Below are 24132 nucleotides of genomic sequence, written 5' to 3'. Positions count from 1 at the left end.
AACCTTCACCGCACTTCTAACAGAATTTCTGAGATTACGGAGAAGAGTTAGTACATTCGCTGTGCAGCGAGGTGCATTAAGAGGACAGAACTAGTTTTGGATTTTTGCCCAGGTCCCCCCGAAAACAAGAGTTTGGTACTAAAATGTTTCTAAAATCCTGACCTTAAGCATCGTATACAAAGTCATGAAGAGAGCATATGGCAAGCCTGAACGCTGACCTATGTATTGCACATCAGATAGAGGCGGTCAATCTGTTGGTCAAGCCAAACAACAAAATGCTAGTGCCATTAGTCATTTTATTGGCAACTAGCTCATTGCCTTTAGTTATGCTACAATTTGAGGGAAAGTATTACTTACACTTTTATTATCAATACGTACATATTGATATAAATTTATATGCCAATTTGAATGATATATGTTGATATATGAGTGCAAATGATACAATTTTTAAGATGTTAATGACTTGAGCATCCTGACTGTTCTAGGCATGGGTCAAATTAAATACATGCATATATGTGGAAGGTCATCCCTGCTAGGCACATGCACAATTTTAAGCTTGTAATCATGTCCTTTGCTAAGAGGAAGATTTAAAAAGATGACTGGAAGTTACTCAAGTATCCTATGTATAGCTTGAAAAGAAAGAAAAACTAAGATTAGTCAGTAATTGAACAGGATTCTGCACATTCAAAATGAGGAGTTAGAGGAAAATTCCTGCCTGGTTTTCTCAGAAACCTGAAAATAAATTATTTAGAGAAGAATATTTTTCTTCAATTCAGTTTATTCTATCTTTATTTTAAGTTATATGATAGATTCTGATTATAAATATAGCTTTTCCTAGGTGCCTTTCATAAAAATCAAAACTGCAAATTGTGAATTTAAGCATGGCCTTTTTGGGTTCACATTAATTTTCCTGGCTCAGAAATATCACATCTCCTCAGATGAGGAGATGAGTAATCTGAGTACACAAGACTGAGTAATCTCAGAGTGAACAACCTAATTCTCCAAAGGAGCCACTCTTTGCAGCTGTATTTAAAGCTCACAGAGGTCCTATTATAATAAAAAAATCAAACCCCCAAGCAAACAAAAAAACCCCCAAACCAAAGGAAATGATAAAGAAGTTCTAATCCCATGTTTCCCCATCACTGGAAAGTCTAACTTTGCTTCCACTACTGGACTCTGATATAGTTTTTATCATCATTTCATCTTTGTCCCCACTAAACACATTTTAGTAGCAGGGATTTTTTCACCATGATTATTTTTGCTGCCAAAATTTTCTGGCACAGAAATCACAGAGACAGAGGGTAATGCTGTTTTAAGGCTTGCAACAGCTGCTGTGTTGAAAAGCTTTTTTTATTTTAATAAAGAACTACACTGTACACTTACACATGTTAAACTTAAGAAAATTGTGTTCTAGAGATTCAAATAGCTTGAAGTGCAGAAGTGAGATACTTGGAAAATCTGGCAGGTAGACAAGGAATTCTGCATGATACATTCTTTGTACGAACATTACAAAGGCTACTTAGAACCTGCTTCTGCCTGCATACTTGCTGCATGTATGCAGTGCAGTCTAAATTTCAGCAAGTAGGAAAAGAATGAGAGTGAACTTGGGCAAAATGTGGAATGACTAAACCAAAGACAGCTGTACCATATACGAAGAATAACCTTCCTCTTTATGTACAGAACTGTGCATAATTTGTGTGAAATTCATAAAAGTACTTACAGCCTGAAGGAACCGGAAAGACAGGAGGACACTGTCAGTTCCCCCCCATGAGTGTCTGTCTTCATAATCTCCCTCCTCCAGCAAGTACTGATGGCCTTTGTAGCGTTCCTTATCATAGGCAACCCATCTACACCAACCACACAACAAAAGAAAGAGAAATAACTAAAAGCAAAACAACTGCACACATGATTTTCCATAACAAACAAAAGGGGAAGAGAACATCCTAAGAACACTAAAATGAGTATCACAGACTCAGCTAACGAACAAAGCAATGCTTGTTTGACATCACAACAGTCACCCCTGAAGTGTTCTTTGTGGATCAAAATCCCACCATGTGATTCTTTCTACAACAACAGTTTATTTGTGTAACGCTTCTCCATGTACCTCCTCTCAGTCAGTCATATTCCCAATACCAATATTCGGTACTACAGGGGCTAGTACGCATCTAGTGGCCAAAACACTGTAAGCCACCAACTGTCAATGATAAAAAACAAGCAGTAGATCTCTTCAGTGTATTAATAAATGATGAGATTCTACCCTTGCTGGAGCTGGTGACAAAATTAATGGATTTCAGCAGGACAAAATTTCACCCGCCTATATTGTTTCCTGCTCTAATCTAAAACCATATATGAATATGAATAGACAAATGAACTGAACATATACAATATATTGCATATGGAATATGTTTTAGCACTAAGGGAATAAAACTTTTTGAAAGTTTTTTGAACAAATAGATAAGGCTTGATTAAAAAAAGGCATTTCCACATCAACTTCGACAGCTCTAATGGATCTTAATTTGAAAAAGTGCTTCTCCCTCCTTCTTCCTTGTAAGCATTTCTTTCATTAAAGCTCCCTTGTAAGTATTAGAACTACTGTACAAATTCTGTCAGCGTTGAAATTTGGCAGGCAGGGATAGCTTTACTTTTAGTACCACCTGGTTTACATTAATTCAGATGTTTAAGTTTTGCAGTATTAAAAATAAAAGCCGCCACAAGAAACAGAAGGATGATTTTTAATAATTTGAGGCTTCCCAGATAGCGAAAACATAATGTATTTATAAGTAGATTATTTGAGTATTCACAATTAAGTTTATTTTGAATTTAGTGCTTGTAAGATTCTGACAACAGCCTGATAGGATGTATGTTATTGAATCTTTATATTGAAGTATTAGCATTGAAATCCCCTAAGAAAAAAAAAAGTTTCTGAAAACTATTTTATTGCTAAGCTGTTTGGCAGAAGTAACCATCCTGCGTGCTTTCAAACAGTCCTATCCTGTTGGGTCTTGGGAGAGATTGAAAGGACAATGTGTAGGGTTGGCAGCTCCCCAGAATAGCTGGCACTGAGCCTACCTCACGAGCAGTCCACCTAAGGACTGTGTTATACAGCCTTTTTTGTGTGCATGTGTGTATGACAGAGAGGGGCAGGGCAACACAGAATCAATCCGAGGCCTCAGCAAAGGAAAATAAGGGTAAATTCCTAATTCCAGATAACATGCAACAGGTGGCAAAGGAAAACCATTGAGACAATAAAACCGTTTATAGATTTCAGAGGCATTAAAATGTCAAATTGAAGACTGACCACACCTACCCAAGGTCATTTCAGTAAATTAAGTAGACTATCAGAAATATAAAGCAATATAAATTAAAGCTCTGTGTGAATGCTGTCGTTAAGGAACAAAATGGCCTAGTTGATTGGCATCCAAATGGTAAACACTGACTTCACACCTCTCACACACTTAGTTTTATCTTCCTATACTCCCTTCAATAGATAAGCCATATGGAGAGGTGGTTTTATCCAAAGCTGATAATTGACAAAAGAAATATATATTCCTTTCTTTTCAAAATATTTTACCAGTGAGAGATTCTAATCACCCCTTAGTTAGCTTCTTAGCATTTAGTTATGATTTCCTATTTTAAAGTAAATACATATAAAAGTGAAATATACTTACACTCCACCAATTACACTTATTGATCCAATTTCCTGAAACTCCTCTTCACTACCAAACAGAGCTGGGACAGAAGCGATGTTTTCTGAAAACTCCTTGGACCATCCTCCAAAGTGGGTTTTCTCATATATTATTATCTAGAAAACATGATGTTGAACAATGCCTTGAGTACGCCCTGAATAGTAATTTGAAGTTTGGGTGTGTGTACTGCTGTGGAAGACACCTTTTTTCCCCCCCTCCAACAAGCCATCACTATGAAGAAAATTCAGGGTTGCATTCCTCAGCCCTTCTGATTCTTGAGTGCCCTCGAAGCTGAAGAGACCCTGTTTGGATTTAGATAGGCTTGTCAGGCTATTTGCAGACATTTCCACAGAAGGATACTTATTCACACAATTATATATACATAAATGCACTCTGCAGCTACATGACTGATTTATCCTGTAATCCTGTGCCTGGGCAGTGCATATAGCCTGCAGGTAATCCTACCCGGTCACAGCTAGACACACTGAGCTTAATCCTTCAAAAGTAGACAAGAGGTCTTTCTCTGTACTTTGCTGAAGTTATTTCAGTGACTGCAGTTAACACCTCCTTGAGGTTCCTCATCTGCCGAATATTTATTAGAAAAACACCTGAGTCTCGCGTGTATTTGTATAATTAAAAGTTACCTAAAGCATTAGCATTTTTGTGGAGAACTAGAAAAAGGAGGGAAAAGGAGCAGTAACTCCAGATTAGCTTTCTGCTCCTCAAATCACAGAAGGATCATGGTCTCACTCATGACTCTTGTATTGGGATCGAGCATAGGAAGGAAGGGTCCTATTCCTGCCCCCTTCCTCCCCTCCCCCCTCCTTTTTTTTAAACTTAGTATGTTAAATGGGAAAATCTCTCCTGATCCCTTTCCATTACAGTGACTGATGTGTCAGTCAGGAAAACTCATTTTATTTTGTAAAAGCTTTACAATTCTTCTATAGCAAATTCACACTCTCCTAATATGTAAAAAACAAACTACTACTACTACTTTTACATCTCATGAAACACTAGTAAGAAAGCGGACTTGACAGCATTAGTGAATTTTTCTTCAGCAGCAAACACTGAATACTTAATCAAACATCACATACCCAACAAAAAGAAAATAGCTTAAATAAAGGTTTTATATTTCCAGTGTGCTCATATTTTATTCTCAATGTCCTCAGTGCTTACCTTGACATTCATTGGCATTTGTACCTTTAGTCCACCCTAAAAAAAGATGGGGGGGGAAAGATATTTATATAAAACTTAAAAGTTATGCTTTGACACATATTTTATAGTACTATCAGAGCATGAAGTCTTTGTAATTATATTCACCATTTTCAGTGTTGGCCAAATCAAACACTAGTTTAAATACTCTGATAATTCATAAAGGCCAGGGACACTATAAACCTGACCTACAAACAAATCAGTGCACTGACAAGCCTGTAGGGGTGCAAGCAATTTAAAAATATTCCTTCATTGTCTATTAGCAATCTAAAGTAAATATTTACTTTGTGTTTAACTAATTTATATTGGCCAATTTTTAAAATTAACTTTTAAAGCTTGGTTGTATATATTTCAAGTTTCTTAAGCACAAATGGTGGAACACTAAGAAACTATAAACACCAGAAGAGAGAGAAAATATAGGCTGACATATTCATGTCTATGGTCAAAGAGCAAATACAATAAATGCATTTTCTCTGGAAATGTTAGCGAATGATGTTCTGTGAGGGAATAAGACACCTACCTCCCATGAGCAACTAAAAAGACAGCTGTTAGGTCTTACACCTTTGTGACTTTTAAACTCTCTTTCTGTAGGCTTGCTATGTATACAGTAGAATTATGTGTTACACCCTTCCACATCTCTTTCATATTTAATCTACATGCTGTCTATCAAAACAAAAATTAGCTGCACCTCCGAAGATTTTTGTGCTATGTGTGGTCACAGGAATACTACTGGGTAAGAAATTCCTCAGCTGGTCTTCCACCCCCAGTAGACTCTAGCTGTACCATTAAAAAAAAAGAAAATCAACTTCTGCAGAGCTTTTTTAGTTAATGAATTGGTGTTAGCTGCAATACAATTCAGAGCCTTTCAGTTCTGTCATATTTGATCTCCACTCAACGACAGCAGTTTCCCAGGAAGATGTCCTAGTGAATCAGGCGCTCCCTCTGACTACGTGGTCTTACTTGGGCAGACGCAGAAGCCCAGCAAGCCACAGCAACCACCATGCCACTACAACACTGCAAATGCACCGTGGCGTGAGATGAGTGTTACACGTATAAGGATTAACCCTGAAAGGACATTAGAACCTAAGTTATATTTAGATCAAAACCTTTGGGGAACAACAATAGGAAAAGGAAGGCACACAACTTATTAGGGAATTGTGAAGTCCTCACCATTTTTAAGGGACGCAGAGATTTTACATCTGCTGAAGGAATTTCAGATGGTGAATCGCATTCTTCCAAAACCTTCATCTCTCCCTTGTAATTAAAGTCTGAATAAGCAAGCCATCTATAACAATAAGGATAAAGGACTTATTAATCTCATTAGATAGATTACAAATACAAAGTTCTTATTAAAATTATTTTCCTTTTTGTATTCGTAAAAGCTAGATAATGTGTTTTAGATACTGCCAGCACATCAAAACGAAGCTATATTTAAATACACTGGCAAAAATCAATGCTAAGAAGATCTCACATGCTTTTGCTCAGTCCAAACTAAACATAAATGAAAGAGAAGAAAATAACCCATTTGTTCACTTTAAGAAGCCAGTTTGTTGCACTATGAGTTTACAAAACCAATGTCAGTACTGAGGATGAGGCACTTGCATCAAATTTCACTTAGGATTGCCACCTTAGAAATTAAAAGGCTTCTAACATCAATCCCACTTCATTATTTCTGTGGAAGTTATTAAAATACAATGATTTACAACACTCCTTTGGAAAGCAGGCTATTGTAATTTTGACATGAAGATTAAAAATGCTGGGACTCCTTCAGACTGTTTTAAATCAAAAAGAAAGCTGAATGTAGAAGGTGGACACAGGGTTAGTAGACCAAATATGGAATGGAGGAAGAGGCATTGAGCCATATGGAAAATTATTTTCTTAGAACAACACAAACACAGACCATAAGCAGCTAAAAGTTACACTAAGTTCTATCAAAACTAAGACAAGACTGTTTTTAATTCCTTCACCACCTCAAGCTTCACAGACATATTGTGAGATTGTGGGAAGGAAGGCTTGGCTCACGTGGAAAGGCAAACTCAACACTCTTGTAACAGAATAGCTAATGTCATTCTGCAACGATTTATGAGACAAGGCACAGAACTCCCAAACTTCAGGAACTGTGAAGTGTTAGCCATTTACCCAAGAAACAGACTATTCTGCTCAATACAGAAAATGCGGGGCTACCAAGGGGCCTGTATCATACTGCATCACCTCTCTCCAGAAAGTCAGGATATGGCTGTAGCTTGAGAAATGCTTAGATGATGTAATATTAATTTGCTGGTATTCAGCCACAGTGTCACCGTTATAACAGGGTGGGTGACCAGGGAGACAGTATCTATTCTCCAACGAACTAAAAGCTAATTATAGCTGAGCTGCTTCTTCTATTTATAAAGCTACTCAAAGATGGAATTATAGAAGACTTCTGCCAGCAACTAGAGGAAAAATGCCTTCAAAAATTTGGTTCCACTACTAGAAGCCCACATAGCACAATGCTGAAGTGTAAAGCTGGGAATATCTACTATATGTTAACTGATTTGTAGCAAACCCCCCCAAATACTGTTCCTATTACTGACTGACTTTCATCCCATGATGTTACCCTCTACCTGCTGGCAATATGCTATTAAAAAGGTTCAGTACTCACACTCCTGATTTGACTCTTATGTAAGGGTTTTTCTCAACATCCAGTTCTTCTAAATTGGCAACTGCACTCTGTATGCAGATAGGAAGTCCCTCTGTACTACCAGCTGCCAGGCAGAACTCTACCTCCGGAATGCCACAGTCCTGCGGAAACAAATCAAAGGGTAAGGCTTATCCATGCTTGCAGAGTCTGCCCCATCGCAGCAGAGGAATGATGTGGTGATGCTTCCTTCTTTTTTTGCATGTCTTCTCACCCTTCTACCCTAACTCCAGGCTTCATATGATGGAAGGGTTTTAGTCTTTTTAAATGAAGACTGGAATTTTTAGAAAAGCTAAGGGAAGTAAATTTCCAGCTCCCACTAACTTTCAGAGAAGAACTATGCATTTATGCCTGCTGGGCTACTTTCAAAAAGCTCAGTTTAAATACTCTCCAAGTAAAGGATCTGACAGTATTTACTGATAGACAAACCATGCATATAATACTGTTGGGTTTTTTTTTTTTTTTTTAAAGACAGTGCTTCCATAACACACATATAGAATCATATGATGCATGCATAACTAAAACTTTCTAGAAATGTCTACTACATCCCCACCTCCCTCCCTCAGTGATAATTAGGTTCTGTAACGTATCCGACTGGTTTCAAGCCATGTAAGTTCAATTTTCTGTCATTCTAAATAAATCTACAGCATTTTAGACAAAGAAAAAGAACAGTACTAGACAACATTTGTTTTGTTAAGCAGATACTTCAGCAATTTTCCTGTTACTACAGAACAACAACCTCTGTTACCTTACTTAAGGTTTTCTACTAATAGATACCATGCTGGAGAACTACTTGTTGAACATGTGACCTTCTCTAGAATTTGCAGGGATTTTATTGAACCACACTCATTTGATAGTATTTGTATAAAATGCATTGCCAATACTTTCTTTCCCAGCATTCAAACACATCACGAATCAATGAGGATCTTCTATAAGGCCCTGCTTCAGCAGTGCGTTACAGAACAGTCTTCCTGCTACAATGAAAGGCGTCCCACGTGCTTACAGAGTTTGCTCAGCTGTAGCTGGAAACCTTCAGTTCTCAGTGATAACTTCACAGCACCCTTCCCCTTATCCTCCTGACCCACGGGTCCATTTGCATTAGCCTAAAGGGCTTGGACAGCATAAAGAGACCTCGAAAGCCCTTAACGTGGCTGGAGGAAGATGCCCCTTGCATGTGCACTAGAGAAGAGGGATGAGAAGCTGTCCCTGAGGGTGCCCTCAGAGAAGCACCTGGTTACTGGATTTGTTGAGGACCCAGGCAGGGTCACACCATGAGAGAGAACCTGCACGGCCTGTGGCTTCTGCCAGACCCCACAGGCAAAACACAAGAGCTTGCAGGGAAACCCAGCAACAGGGCACAAAAGCTCTTAAAGTAACAGTACCTCATCTCATGACAACACCTGCATGCTCTCCTTTTTCACACAGGTTTTGAGTGGAGCTTTCAAATGATGGAGTAACATCCCACCGAGAAACACACCTCTTCTTGGTTAGCAAAGTTCTTTCAGCAGTTATTTAACTGGCAGCAATAAATGTGGCAATTATGACGGATGAACTCCAGGATATTATTTCACTTTCCTCTGAGACCTGAAGTAACACAGTATATACTGTTTTGGCAACTCTCCCTAATGCACAATTGTGTTTCCTCTTTATTGTACCTTGCAAACAATGCATACGATTCATTTTCAGAACAAAAACTGCAATACCAGAATTTTTATTTTCAGATGAGCAAAACCTGAAAGACTAGGAAAAAAGACTTTCTAGTACAATGCTACTTTATGGCAAAGTGCTAAGGAACACCATTCCTCAATTCTAAGTGTATTGCTAGTCAAGTTTAAAAAAAGTCTCCTCAAAGTTTTCACATGTATATGAATCTTACTAAGTTACAGTTAAGAAATAGTTGAAGTTTGGGTTTTTTTCTAATAATACCTGATACGTGATATGGCTGAAATCTGTGAATCCAACAACAAAGCTCGATACATAAAATCAGAAGTTGCACTTCTAAGAATTCCACAAATAATGATGCTAGACTCTTAATGGTTTCAGGTAAATTCTGAAGCAATGTACCTACAAGACTAGACAAGTGGCAAAATAAAGTATCTTTGCCTGCGGGCTCAGACTGAATATGAGACGGAGTATGTTTAATTTTAATTCAGTAAGACGTATTTCATTTGAAGATTGGAAAAAGCCAGTCTGTATTCTCTTTTCAAGTTTGCTTTCCTGACTCTGAAGCTCATGAGGCAGGCTCCACCTCAAGAGGTGAAGAATGTAGCAGTTCTCCAAAGGGTAGGTAAAGCACAAGCACTCATAATAAAATCTCTCCTATTTATCACCATCTCTCTCCAGACAGATTTTGACAGTCATAAAAAACCTCTGCTCATTGCGATGGCATTTTTGTGTGTACTAGATTAAGTCCATAAAATCCTTTCATAAAGTGTCACATAGTAAACCGAGGTCTTCATCAAAAGCAATTCAAATATCTATTTTTAAAGGTAATAGTATGTTCGAGCAAGAAGTACATTATATTTTCTAAGCACTTTTTTTTAAAATCACATATACATTTTGACTTAAATATTGAGTTCAATTACAGATATTAATTTACAGACTGCAGAAAACAGTAAAATTTAGTATTGCTGTATGAGGTGAACACTACATATTTGCAGATGTACACTCAAGTACTATGCCATTAATGTATATAATTTAAGCATGTAAACTTTAGCTTGGTAAATATTTGCCCTAGCATGTTCATATTTGCCTGAGCATATTTAAGAGGCATCATTACTGTCAGAGGCTTCTTAAACATTCGTAATAAAGCCACCATCTTTAGAACAAAATGAAAACCACACAAATATGATAGCATTCACATTGAGAACTAGATCCTTCAGTCCAAAGTCCTTTCATTTGCAAGGCGTCAAGATTTTCAAATAAGATAGCCACATGCAAAACTATTACCATGTAAAACTATTACCATGGTGTTTCAGGCCAGATCCAAAACTGGAAAGTTTCCTCTCTATACCACCCCGGCCCTGCCACTCCCATCACAAGCAGTCAAAACTCATGCCATATTCATCAACCTACTGACACGTCAGGCAAAAACAGAATAAAAAGCACAGCAAACAGATTAGGTAGTTGTGTTCATTTCCAATGATAACACACAACCAGCAAATGCTTAGGTAGGTCAGAGCCTCCAGGCATCCCACTCTGTCTTCCTGTACTCTGTGGTACTCTCCTCCTACCTCCACAGAGTCATCCTGGAGTGCCTGTGCTTCCCTCATGGTCTTTTGGGAGCAGAGATGGTTACAAAAGCACAGGAAATACTTGCACTAGCTCGCAGAGAACGGACACTTCCAAACAGCAACACGTCCCTCAGCAGAAAGGTTAAGGCTTCTTTTGAAGAGAGTTAAGATGACCCTCAAGACCTTAGCATTAAATATTACTCTTTGGTGGCATCTCTTGACATTTTTCTAGTCCAACCAAGAGCTCCACCGTAAGTGAGAGACCCAGAGCCTTCAACCCCCTCAAGGCGCTCTTGGCTGTTTACCCTTCTTCTGAATCTAGGGTTACAGCCCTAACAGCACCAGCAGGGCTAAATAATTTCAGCACTGTTAGGTCTCCTCCTTGGAGCTGTAAGCTGCGGTGACTGAAGTGATCAAAATACCCTATTTAACTGAGGTAACCTTTTATGTCAACAACAGGACAACGAATGACTGAAGTCTTTAAGCTAAATGCCAAAACAATGATGAGTCTATTGAAAACCAGGCCTAATTAGTTCTGGTATTCACATGATTGCTTTTTAATACAGTCTACACACGCATCTTACTTTTGATACACAGTTTGTCCTTAGGACATGTCCGCTTCTGCATCATTTTTTATTTTAAATCTTACTCTCTGTTGGTCCTCCAGCTTTTTTTACCCATTCATAATTCTTTCTCCCACTTCTCCTTCTCTGTACCACTCTTGCTACCACCCTTCACCACCAAACCAAACTACAGAACTCAACAGGGTTGGTAGTAGAATAAAATAATAGTAAAGAAATGAATGATTACTATCCTCTAAATACCAACTAGCAAATGAGACAATCTGAAGCTCCTGGGTGTCCTCCTATGGCATCTGACAAAGTAGTCCCTGTTTGAATTAGTAACTTCCTTTTTACCTAGCAAACCACACAAACAAAAGAAACACACCCTTCATGTAATACTGTGAACATTCCCATTACAAAGAGCTTTGCTTAAGTACAGTCCACAAGGAATCCAGTTATTCCCTGCCTAACCATCTTGCAGACAGAGATTACAAACTGCTGTTTCAGATCTCATCACCTTGCAAAATAGTGGTTTACAAGATTACACCAGAATGGAAACATCAGCAACTCTTCTCAGCGCTTGTTTTTAGGAAAGTAACATTTAGCACCCTCTTCGGGCTTCCAGAAACAGATAGAAAAAGCTCTCCAATTCCGTAAGATCAATATATTCATTTGCAGTAGACCAGAGAACTGACTGGGCTAAACAGATTGTGCTGCAGGAGCTGCATTGAACCTGCGAGTGCAGGGAGATTTTGCTAGTTTAGGCTCATGTTGACTTGCCTTAATAGAATTCAGACTCCTCATTACTTCAAATAGGTCGTCATTTTACTAGTTGCATGATCTGTTCCTTTGGGATCTTCCCCCCCCCCCCCCGCAAAGTTCCTTCAAATTAAACACACATGGATACATATAACGTGTATCCACAGTAAGTCAAGCCACAAGCTAACCACAAAGCTAACAGAACCTTTGCTTTTTGTAGATGCTTGAAGCCAAATCAGAGCACGAAGCTACTGGCAGACTGTTTCTCAGCAACCTAACATCTGCCAGCAAAAAATAAAAATAATATTAAATGTACCTCCTACAGTTTCTTTAGTAAACATCTGTTTTTCTCTTCTTGGCAAGCCATGTTCTTCTCAAATATTTAGTCAATTTTCAAATCTGCTAATTCAAGGCATCTGAGCAGCTGTTAAACAAGCACCATAAAAAGCCACTTGAAGAATCAGAAGACAAGCCAGACAGCCTGGACACACAGCCAGTATGACCAAACTAGGTAGGAAAAAAGCCACTGAGCTACCCAGCCTATGAAAAAGATAATGATTGTAAAACATGTGATCCTGCAGATCACATACACATGAGCTGCCTGAAAAAGAAACAGCCATTTGTCAATTAAAAATAATGCCTATATTTAAAAAAAAAAAAAAGAGGTAGCACTTTGGCAAGCTACCTTCTAAAAGTAGTTCCACAGCAGCTGAAGTACAACCTAAAAAAGATGGATGCTTTCACGAATCAAGGTTTAGAAGACAAAACCCGGCTTAGTGAGTTCACACCCACACTAGCTCCATACAGCCCTATGGACTAACAGCAAAAGTCCTCCCAACCAACCATACCTGCTAGAGGTTTAAGTTACATGAGAAACAGTGTTGATTACTGAACTAGTGTACTGCAGCAAAGCCTTCCATCTGTGTTCCATACAAATGAACCACATACTGGAAGAAGAACAATGCTCAAACCTACTTAGTTGTATTACGAAGATTTTTATCAAGCACGATGAAGCTAACCACAGTGTCTTTCTTATCCAAGGCTTTCTTTTCTTTGATACCCAAGACACACACAGCTTCCCTCAGCTTTAGACCATAGTTCCACATGTTCTTGTGGTATTTCTTTAATTACTTAGCTGCCTTCCACGTTATTGATCAATATTCATATTCCATATTGGTCAAATGCTTTTAACTTGTGTAGCTCAAATAAATGTTAGCTTCATTATTCATGCCCTCAGCCAGCCTCTTTTGAATTTATTTATTGTTAAGTCTTTAAGAGAATGAAAAAGTATTTCTAATTGTTATGACATTATGCCCCTGTACTGATGACAAAAAGGTTATCAATTTTAAAATTACCTCTATACCAGCAGAGAACAGAGAAACACCACTTTTTCTGAAAAACTTTCACATTGCAAAACAAATGACAATTCACTCACAGTAAAGGGCCACTGCCCTGTGAATAACTGGAATGTTATGCTAAACAACAAGAGCACTAAGTCTTCTTAAATCACAAGATCTGGTAAATATATTCCTCATTCACTGAATAACAATGGATGCATTATATTTAGATTTAGGCATTTGATTCCTATCTTTTCAACAAAACGCCTTTTGAACTTCTGACTGTACGTAGAGCCAGATGCTGTAGGTGTACCACTCGTCCACACGGAATTCCTACAGATGGCACAAAGCTGTAGAGGGAGCAATAGTAATTTTTGGAGGCTACGCTGTACAAATGGGATTGGAAACCCAACTACTAACTTCCAAAACAGAAGCCACGCAGACACGGTAGATAGTTTAAGAGAAGCTTCTTTGAAAAATATGAATTGATTCCATTTAATTTCAATTAACTCAACAGGTAAACATCTAAAAGGAGGGGAGTCACTGCATTAGATAAAGGTGGTGGCAAAGATAATCCATCTGCTCATTACCTTCAGGAAGAAAGGAAAATTTAGTGCAGCAGAAGCCCTGGAATTTATCCTGAAGGTGAAAAATGTGATTCATGGCAAATCTGAATAAAATCAGAAACACAGCATACACACATTGTCCATTGCTAGTAACACACCACTATTGCCAACAGAAATTAATTATGTATGTGAGTATATTATTAATAAAGTCTATACCTTTGTTACATGTTTGATTGAACCAACTGTGATGTTTCTTCGACGATGTTTCACGCCCGGAATATCCCAAAGGTGATCCAGCACAGTCTCTCCTTCTTCTAGTACATATTTCCGACCCTGGAACTTTGGTTTCTCATAAAAAATCCAACTGTAATAATGATATAATGAACCGAGTTGTTGCTGTTAGGCAAGACTGTCCTTATACAGCACATTTGCTGGAAAGCTCAGTAATGAGCTCTTTTTATCAAGCCAACTATCAGACCTTTGTTATGCTGTCCCTCAGTAGTCACATTCACTTTAGATAAATACGGGGCTTGTACTTCTGTGCTTTAAAAGTAAAATACAGGGTTCTCCTCCAGGACGTAGCCTAACATAACTTAAAATAGTAACTGTATAAAAATACAGCTAAAACACAATGTAAATAAAAAGCCTTATTTTACCAGAACAAATATATTAATTGACACATCAATACACGTCCTGTTCAGGCAGATACTATGCAAGGCGTAAAACATATACACACTAATAATGGCATTCCATATTTCTTAGGACATGAAAGAAATGTATGCAAAACCAAACAAGGCTGCCTCAAAACTGCGTAAGTGTGACATGCATTGTTACTATGACTGACAGTCAGAAACATTCACTGTAAGTGCCACCAATTACATTCCAATGCAATAACTGACATGGTCCCAGCCCCAGCTTCCCAAAGCGAACCGAGAAACACTTGCAAAATCTACCTTAAAGGTACTTGTATATCCTTCTGCATCCACGTTCCTCTAAACGCTACATTACAAACAGCAGCTGAGATTGTTCATTTTATGGTCCTTTTGCAACAGTTACTGTATAATGAAACTGAACTGTAAAAAAAACCATTTTGTTTGGCATACATGCTTCTAGTGATGATTACGGCTGTACTGTCTCAGCACTTCAGGCAAGAAGTCTAAACTTACTCGTGGTTCTGTTAGAAACTTTGTTTGAAGCTAGTTCCCAGGAGAAACAATATATTTTTTTTGTACTGCAGCATTTGAAGCCTCCTTTCATGCTTTTTTCATTGTATCAGTCTAATTATAAAGAAAGAAAAAGACACTCTTGCAGATCAGACGTGTGTCATAAATAAAAGAAATGAAAATACAAGAGAAACACATAGACAGTCTTTTGGAAAGACTCTATTTAAATATGACCTGGATTTCTTACCATCCTCTAATTATCCTCAGTAATGCCCCAATGGGAAAGATCCAGGACGTGGTATCTAGCACATCGGAATGAACTTCTTGTTTACTTTTGTCACCATAAATATCATAAATAATAATCTGAAACAACATACAATGCATACGAATGAGGGCCCATTTCAACATACAGTGTAGACAGTTATTTTTTGCTTGGAATAAAACTTACTTCACTTTGTGCCCACTCAACTGATGTGTTACACATTTTCTTCTTTTATGAAACACTCTACTGAACTAAAACAGCAGCTACTGACAGAAATACAGTAAAACTACTAGTGGCAGGATTTTTAATAATATAAACTCATTGTTAGCATGTGCAAGCATATGTACCATTAAAATACAGAAAACTAGACTAACAACTTCAGATGCTGGCAATTCTAAAATTTTCATACAACAAATTATTCCATGTATCATATTGATCTATGTGACACAAATTCTGCTCACCTTTCCCGGTCTTGGATTGTATTTGAGACTTGCCCTGTCAATGAGGTTCTGAAATTAAAAGGACATGGAAAGCAACTATTAACATCTACAACAGTAGCACAAAGCACAGACAGATTATTCTGGGTCCACTATTCCTATAAATGCATACAACTGTCACTAGCAGAAACAACCAAGATTTGTTTCACTGTCATTCAGAGTTGGTGTAAATAGTTTAACAGAATCAAACAATCAACAGAAAGCAGCAAATGCTAGAAAGGAAGAACTATTATGGAAGTTGTAACTTCTGAAAATGTATTACCCTTTCCCAGCAAACAATAAACTGCATGTCTTAATAGTGGCAAAACCAAAGCAGACCTCTAACACAGACTGAAATATTCCCAACATCATGGAAAGACTTTATTTTTCAGTTATGCATTTGGTCTATGCGGCCTTTTCAATTTCTGAATATTGGAAGAACCGTTTCCATACCCTCATCTGCCATTGTTTTAAATAAACTAAAAAAGAAATGCTAATCTACGGAAGCAGCTATATTACTTACTTGCTAACTGAGCTACAATTTGTAGAAGACTCTGTGATGAAACAATCAAATAGTCCAGTAAGCAGATATTTGTATTTGTTGGACAATACAGCTCTACTAATCTCAGAAATGGAAGAAATGAAAGAACAATTTTCATTTAAAAGGCAATTCCATCATCTTCAGGTTGAAATGTCCTTAACATGGACAAGTCTGTGTTTTGCTATTATACAGACTTGCTATTATGTATATTTTCCTACTATATTTTCTGTTCACATCTTCTGTTTTACAATTAAGTCACTTTCATCTGTGTGCTGAACCAAGAATACTGTTTTTAAAATTATTTTAGCAGATATTTTTTTAAACTATGATCTTAAACAGCCTAATTAATTTTGTTTACGATAAAAGAATTAACCTTAAAAAGGGAGGAAGGAGAATAGGGAGACAGCAATTTTGAATCTGGGCTAATCACTTTGATTATTAATATTATATGACACGACATCTTACCGCTGACAATTCTCCCAGTTTTGGCATGGTGTTGTCTTGAGACCAATGAATCTTTGGCTGCAACATATCCTGGAGAATGCTTCCAAACCTGGTCCCCTTCTCAGAGGAGCAATTGCTGGCAGATTTCAAATACTGGTAGTACACACTTGGAGGAGGATGCTTTAGAGCAGCATCAGCTTTCTGTGAAACTGGCTTACAAGGTGTTTGACCAGGAGAAGCCGCATCTGGAAACAGTTCTGGTTGCTCCTTAGAGTCAAGTTTTTCTTTTGAAAGAAGAGGTGATTGTTCAGGAAACAAAGATCTAGTCTGGTCGTTTGATGGAAGGGCTGTTTTTAAATTGCCTCTCCACTGACTGGAAAGACATTCTTCTTCTCTCTCAACATCAAGCATATTTTCTTCATATGATGATTCTTCCTCCTCCTCCTCGTCCTCCACTCCCTCCTCCTCATCCTCTTTACTGAACTGAGTAGTAAACTGTAAGCGCTCAGAAACCGACTGGAGAAGGGATAGCACAGAAGTGTGGTCAATGTTATCTTTAGATAGTCCACTAGGACGGCCTTCTGGTGACACATCTGTGGAAAGTAAGTCTTCTTGGGAGCTGTCGTCTTCGTATATTGGAGACAAAGAGAAAGGATATACTCTATAGCGCTTGGCCTCCACGCTCAGAAATGACTCTGAGCTACGGTCATCTGTTGCCTCATTCAACTTGTTATCCTTCCCATAAAGACAGGCTGGCTCATATTTAGTCTTTGCTCTTTCACACATTAGATGATCTATATTATCCGAAGGCAGAACAGAAGAAGAAAGTGAACCAGTTTGCATATCATCAGTTGAGACAGATTTGTTCTCAGTTTGAAGGGCACCTTCATAAATGATAGTAAAAGAACTGTTTTCCCACTGTTCAATTAGTGGAGAAAAGGCCAAAAGATCCGTCGATTCCTTCATGTCATCACTACAGTCCAGACTATTTTCTTCAAGCTGATCATTCCTCTTCATGTCTTGATCCTTCATTTGTACCTGCTTTGGATTCTCATTATTCTGGGCAAAAACTGCGTTAAAGCAGTTTTTCCCTTCACTGTCCTCTCCGATAACAGACAATTCAGGTACAGCGAACTGTGTATTTAATCCAGTATTAACCTCTGCTATCTCACTTGCCCATTCTGCTAGTTCCTCTTCACTCTCCACTGCCTTTGAATCTTCTAAGGTTGCTTTTACTTGTGCAAGTACTTCTTCTGCAGCCTCTCTTCCACAGTGTTCATACGGACTGTCCTCTGTACTGCTTTCCAGAGAACCCTGAGGACTGCTTTTGTCTTTGGATTCACACTGCATGCTGATACATTCTTCATCAGGCATAAAAGATGACAAATTAACATTTACAGTGGGCAGCAATGTGCACTCTGGCATATTTGTATTACTGCATGAATCTTTTAACTGCAATGACAGAAGCATCTCTTCAGTCACAGTAGCATCTCTAGGTATTAAATGTAAAGATCCATCAGATTTTCTACTAGTTGCTGATACTCCACCTTTGCCACACAACTCTGCTGCAGCCAGATGTTCACACACCTTTCTATCGTGCCTCTCTTTGGCTGGTGTCATAAGATCTGATTCTGGCCTTGCTGAACTACCTGTGGGTAGAAATCCAGTTGTTTGACATATAAATGCATTATTTGGTATCTTTTCAACTCTTTGGGGCCAATCTATGCCATTTTCCATACTATTTGGAAGTAAAGGAGGACCTGAGCAATCTATGTTTTCACGGTTTACAGCTACACTCTGAGTTTCTGCCTCCTCTGTTGGTTCCTGTGTTTTGGCAGGTAACTTCATATCCAGGTTTAAAATCTTTGGGGTTTCAGCCGTAGGTTTAGGCTCAACCTTTTCAGAAGGCCTTTTACTCTCACTGCCTTGCCACTGATTGGATACCAGTTTTTGTTTGGCTGAATTAATGACTTCATCAATTATTTCTTTTGCTTTTAGTGCTAGTGCACTATGTAGGTCCATTTTATCAGGGATGTAAGGTAGTATCTTTTCATCTTTATTATTTGCATCCACTGTTTCATTTCCTGTAAATGAAGACGAGCCTCCTCCACTGCTCTCGTTAAAATGTTTTAATGACTGCACAGCTGACTGGATTTCTTCTGCTTCCAGCTGTACAGTTCCAGCTTTCTGATAATTTAGAATATCTGTATTTATTAAACCACCCTTGCTCCCACAAAGCTGGCAGACACCAATGGCTTGTTTTGCTATTATTTCTTCTATAGCCAAGTGTAAAACTGAGTCCACTATTTCCTCAGCTTTTTTAAACAAAGCAGCAGCATCTTGGAATTTAGCACATTCTTGTCCCTTCACATTGGTATCTTCCTGTACTTCCTCAGAACAGAGCTCGTTTGACTCCGCAGGTGCAGCAGCTGTTTGATCATCCGTCACAGAAGGGGCTTCTGAGATAGCAGAAGCACAGTTACCAAGATTCACCTGTCCCACAGCATTTCTGCACACGCTCTCAGTACAGGCTGACTCAGACACCATTTCCAAAGATTTCAAAGGACAGATGGGTGATGGCATTGCCTCTGCCAAGACACTGCCGCCAGCCTGTTGTGCGGAAGAGGCCACCTCTGCCCCATCACCAGCTCTGCGACTGGAGGAGTAACTGTTCCCCTGAGCAACACCCGATGTTTCCAAGGCAGAAACGGAAAGGTTGGAGACTTCTCTGGATCCCAGAGTAGGTGAAGAGGGCCTGGGGATGCAAACACCCCCCACCTCTACTCCAGCAGCAGAGCGATCAAGCATAGCTGGAGTAAGCTCAGGTTCCAGAGAACCAGCCGGGCACGAAGCTCTCGGGTCTCCTGAGCGAAGTGGCACCTCAGTCATTCTGTCCTCAAGGATTATGCTCCTGAACTCAGCAGCTGGAAAAATAAAGCTGTCCTGTTCAGAAGCAGCAGACCATCTGGCAATCTGGCCATTTTCAGAGTTAATGGCAGAGGAAGGCATTTTTCCTTGGTTGTCAGATGAAGAATCAAGTGCTGTGGGTGATATCCTAGGCTTATTACTGTTTTCCTTCTTGGAAGAAAAATTAATATGCCTATCTTCAGAAACAGATGGAGATTCAGAAATGATGTCTACATCAACGCCTTTTTCACAGATGAAAGCAGAATGGTTGGTCAAAGGTCCTTCTCCATATCTCAAGGCAGAATGAGAAACCTCCAGAATGTTTTCTTGTGACTTAGAAATACGAGAGGAAAGTTCAGAGGCGGAATCCTTACTCTCAGAAGGAACAAGAGCAACTTCAGTCATATCAATCTTACCGATTCTAGAAGCAGCAGGAGTACAATCGTCTGTCCTATCAATGCCGATTAAAGGGCAAGGTGCAGGCTTTGCTGTGTTATCTTCTGTGAGTGTAACTAATGCCTTGGCAGGAATGTCTTGAACAGTTTCAAGGGAAACAGCACCACAGTTGTGGACAGGAACTGAGCTTTCTGAGAGGCTCATCTCTACAGGCTCAGAGGATTCGCTCTTCTCACACTCACGATCAGGACGAGAAACAGTCTCTCTCACATCTTTTAAACTGACTTCTCTTTTCCCTATAGTTTTATTTTTGGTCTTGCAACCAGGATGAGGAGAAGCTGAGCAACAGCCTCCAGTTTCAACAGAAGACTCGTAAGTAACAGGGAGAGGTGCTGTTAGCTCATCGAAGTTAGATTTCACACTCTTACACCCATGTATGCAAGACGATACATTGGCAAGGTTCTCCACTGCAACCTCAGATAAAACCTTCATTGTTTCCACACCCTCAGTTTCTAGACAAGGTAAACCAGTCTGCAGTGTGACAGTATCCTTAGAATTCTCCACAAGGCTTAACTGGTGATCGTTTTGTATGTGCATTGGTCTCCCTAACTCACTCAGTTCTTCATTACAAGTCCCCCTGCCCATGATTATATCTTCATCATTTTTAATAGATGACACTGAAGCAGTTAGATTACCCGCGGCTATGCATTCTCCTCTGGACTCCACGCTAAGTGAAGTGGGTATTTGTTCATTAAAAGGTAAAAGAGCAGCAGAAAGAAAGTTTTGTGGATTTTGCTCTCTTTCTACAGCTGCCACAATTTTCTGTGCATCGCTTTTTCTTGGATCACTATCTTTATTTGCACTACCTGTATGCTGATCTGCTTGCTGCTGAAAAGTAGTGGTACTGGAATGAAGCATCTGGACATCCGATGTTAGCTCCAAGTGACTATCCATTTGATGATTACAGCAATATTCTCCCTTACTCACCTGTAGTTCTTCATTAACTGTCTTATTTTTTGATTTGGGTGAATGTGAACAATCATCCTGCATTTCTTTTGTGGACTCCTTAGCTGCTTTACTACAATGATTTTCTTTATCAAAGTTAGAAGTGGCATTTTTGTCTGCCTGAAACTGAGCTTCTACTTCTCCCAGCAGTCCAACTTCTTTTCCAACCAAATCACCTGCAGAACTCATGTTAAGGGAATTGGTAATCTGGGAAGTGGAATTGGTTAGGATCTCATTATTTCTACTACTAGATGACAGTAATGAATCTAGTGAATATGTTCTTTTAACTTTTGTTGCAGCTAAAGCAGGTGTATGTTTTAAGTCTATCTCAAGAGATGATTCAATAGATGAAGTTGTGGTCTTTGCGGTTATTTCATGTTTACTGCTACCCAAGCAATGCTGAGCTTTACCAGACTTTTTTGTTCCAATTTTAACTGCAGAAGAATTTACTATGACATCATCTTTGTGATCTTTACCCTCATCTTCTCCATTTTCTTTTATTAAGTGTCCTGATTTCAGAGAGACAGTTGTTTGGATTTCTCCATTTTCTTTGACCATTGAACCATTTCTGTTCTCAGTACTTTCTTCTCCTTTTCCAGCCATTTCTGATTGATTCTTCAGTAGCTGCCTAATCCTTGCAGAACCTCGATATGTTGCATAAGTGACTGCGGGCGCTTCTGGCTTCTGTTGCATCTGCCTGTAACAAGGATCATCATTATTAGCACAAAAAAGACTATCTAAATAGCTAGTGTGATAATAAAGGTTAACACAAACTGTAGATGATGTACAATACTATTTTCCTCCACAGGTTAGCACAAACTGTAGATTGAACGCAACACTTTTCCTCCTTTTTCTGCTCTTCCTAAATATGGGTTTGTGTGACAAATGATACATACACTACCTTTTACTGAAAAAGCCAACTTAAACTACAAGCAAAAAGTAGATGTTGCTATAAACAACTTCTATCATTTGCTTTCTACTAGACAATGGAATTACTATTTACAAATGCCACCGCAAGTCAACACTTGCAGTGACAGAAATAAGCATACTTTTGTGAAGATGATATACCCTACTAAAATAGGCCTATACTTTAAAACTGAAAAAAATTACTGTACTAATGTTCATTAATATATAGAATTGAAATTTAAATTTTTACCCAAGCTCTCATAGAATCATAGAATCATTAAGGTTGGAAAAGACCTCTAAGATCATCGAGTCCAACTGTTGACCCAACACCACCATGCCCACTAAACCATGTCCCTAAGTGCCTCATCTACACGTCTTTTAAATACTTCCAGGGATGGTGACTTAACCACTTCCCTGGGCAGCCTGTTCCAATGTTTAACCACTCTTTCAGGAAAGGAATTTTTCCTCATGTCCAATCTAAACCTCCCCTGGTGCAACTTGAGGCCATTTCCTCTCATCCTATCGCTAGTTACTTGGGAGAAGAGACCGACACCCACCTCGCTACAACCTCCTTTCAGGTAGTTGTAGAGCGCGATAAGGTCTCCCCTCAGCCTCCTTTTCTGCAGGCTAAACAACCCCAGTTCCCTCAGCCGCTTTTCATAAGACTTGTTCTCCAGACCCTCTCAATACATTGTTAAGGAACAGGACTAGGAGAAGCAAAACATGTGGAGAAAATAAAGTATACAACATGGAATGCTTTCTGAACCACAGGGTAGTAAGGAAAGAGAATGAACGTATACCAGCTAAAAATCAAGACTGCTTGAATGCTGGAAGAAATACCAAAACGAGAAGCCTAGAAACGTGACAAGGACTTGGTAGATCTAGCCATTCATCAGTCTTAAATTTAGTAGCAAAAAAAGTGAATGCAAAAACTAACGAAGAATCACTATGGAAAAACTGTGATCCTTCACTGCTCTTTCTGATATACTAAGGATAAATTCAGAGCCTGTCACTTTCAAATTTCTGAAAAGGCAGTTTTTCTTCTTTCTTAAAACTAACAGACAACACAAATACTCACCTTTCTTTCTAATGCTTCTGTCCTTTCCCCCTAATTTTTTTGTTGGTTAAAGAATTCTTGCAAAAATCAAGCAGTGACAATATGAATGTGACTGTCAGCTTTTCCGTTCTTCACCTTAGGACAAAGCAGATGCTCAGACTGTGCTTAAACTCCATTCTGCCTCAGCCCCCACCTAAACTAAGAACAAACCCTTTCAAACTCTTATCCAGTCTGACCCTATGTCTGCTAACCTGGTGGTGGGAAGTGGCTGTTCACCTGTCTGGGAAATTGTCAGACTCCTTTCAGAAGAGTCTCTGGAAGAGTTAGCTAAGATTTTGATTTCTAATACAAAAGCATTGCACTAGGTAGAAAATACCTTAAAAGCATTTTAAAAAGCTCTGCAGCTTACCATTAGTTCACATTTATTGAGAAGTTATTATAGCTCTAGAGTTGAGGACAAATAATTTAAGTGAGAAATAGAACATAAATTTACTAAGGAAAACCGAACAGCAAAATAAATAATTTTGTTTCTTTGAGTATCATTGAGTAACTGTAACTTCAAATATTGTCTGTATGGATTTTGAGTATGTATTCTCTCAATAGGTACAGAAGAATATAAAAATGGAGTGGATTTACCAATCTAAAATAGAGTCTCTTTTCTGTCAAGGTTTTAGAGGCCCAGATTCTTATTTCGATATTAATTTTATTTTGAAGAGGGAACTTAATAATATTTAAAATCACAAGTAAACTCCCTCCTTGTGCAGTGTTTGGACATGCAAAGAGTGTAAGTGAACTAAAAGTGAAATTATTCATACCCATAAACATTAAAACAGAGATATAAACACAACATTGCCAGGTATATTTAGGCTAATGACAAAATATCTGAACATTGGAACTTAGACTTTGTGAGAACTTGAAAATTAAGTTTGTATTGGGATTAAA

At 38.6% G+C, this 24132-nt stretch overlaps 1 protein-coding gene across 1 annotated transcript in view; it reads right to left on the bottom strand.

The window, feature by feature from the left end:
* The window catches only part of CRYBG3 (crystallin beta-gamma domain containing 3), a 98230-nt gene that overhangs the window by 30663 nt on the left and 43435 nt on the right, over positions 1-24132 (bottom strand). The window contains exons 4-12 of the mRNA XM_076351003.1: positions 16941-21924; positions 15920-15967; positions 15444-15559; positions 14250-14397; positions 7540-7679; positions 6069-6183; positions 4863-4898; positions 3669-3802; positions 1721-1847 (exon numbers count right to left, since the gene is read on the bottom strand). Coding sequence (XP_076207118.1) covers positions 1721-1847; positions 3669-3802; positions 4863-4898; positions 6069-6183; positions 7540-7679; positions 14250-14397; positions 15444-15559; positions 15920-15967; positions 16941-21924 — 5848 coding nt within the window. The remainder of the gene's footprint in view (positions 1-1720; positions 1848-3668; positions 3803-4862; positions 4899-6068; positions 6184-7539; positions 7680-14249; positions 14398-15443; positions 15560-15919; positions 15968-16940; positions 21925-24132) is intronic.

The sequence above is a fragment of the Aptenodytes patagonicus genome, chromosome 1, assembly GCF_965638725.1.
Source record: "Aptenodytes patagonicus chromosome 1, bAptPat1.pri.cur, whole genome shotgun sequence".
Classification (NCBI taxonomy): Eukaryota; Metazoa; Chordata; class Aves; order Sphenisciformes; family Spheniscidae; genus Aptenodytes; species Aptenodytes patagonicus.
This window is presented reverse-complemented; position numbering and strand designations above follow the sequence as displayed.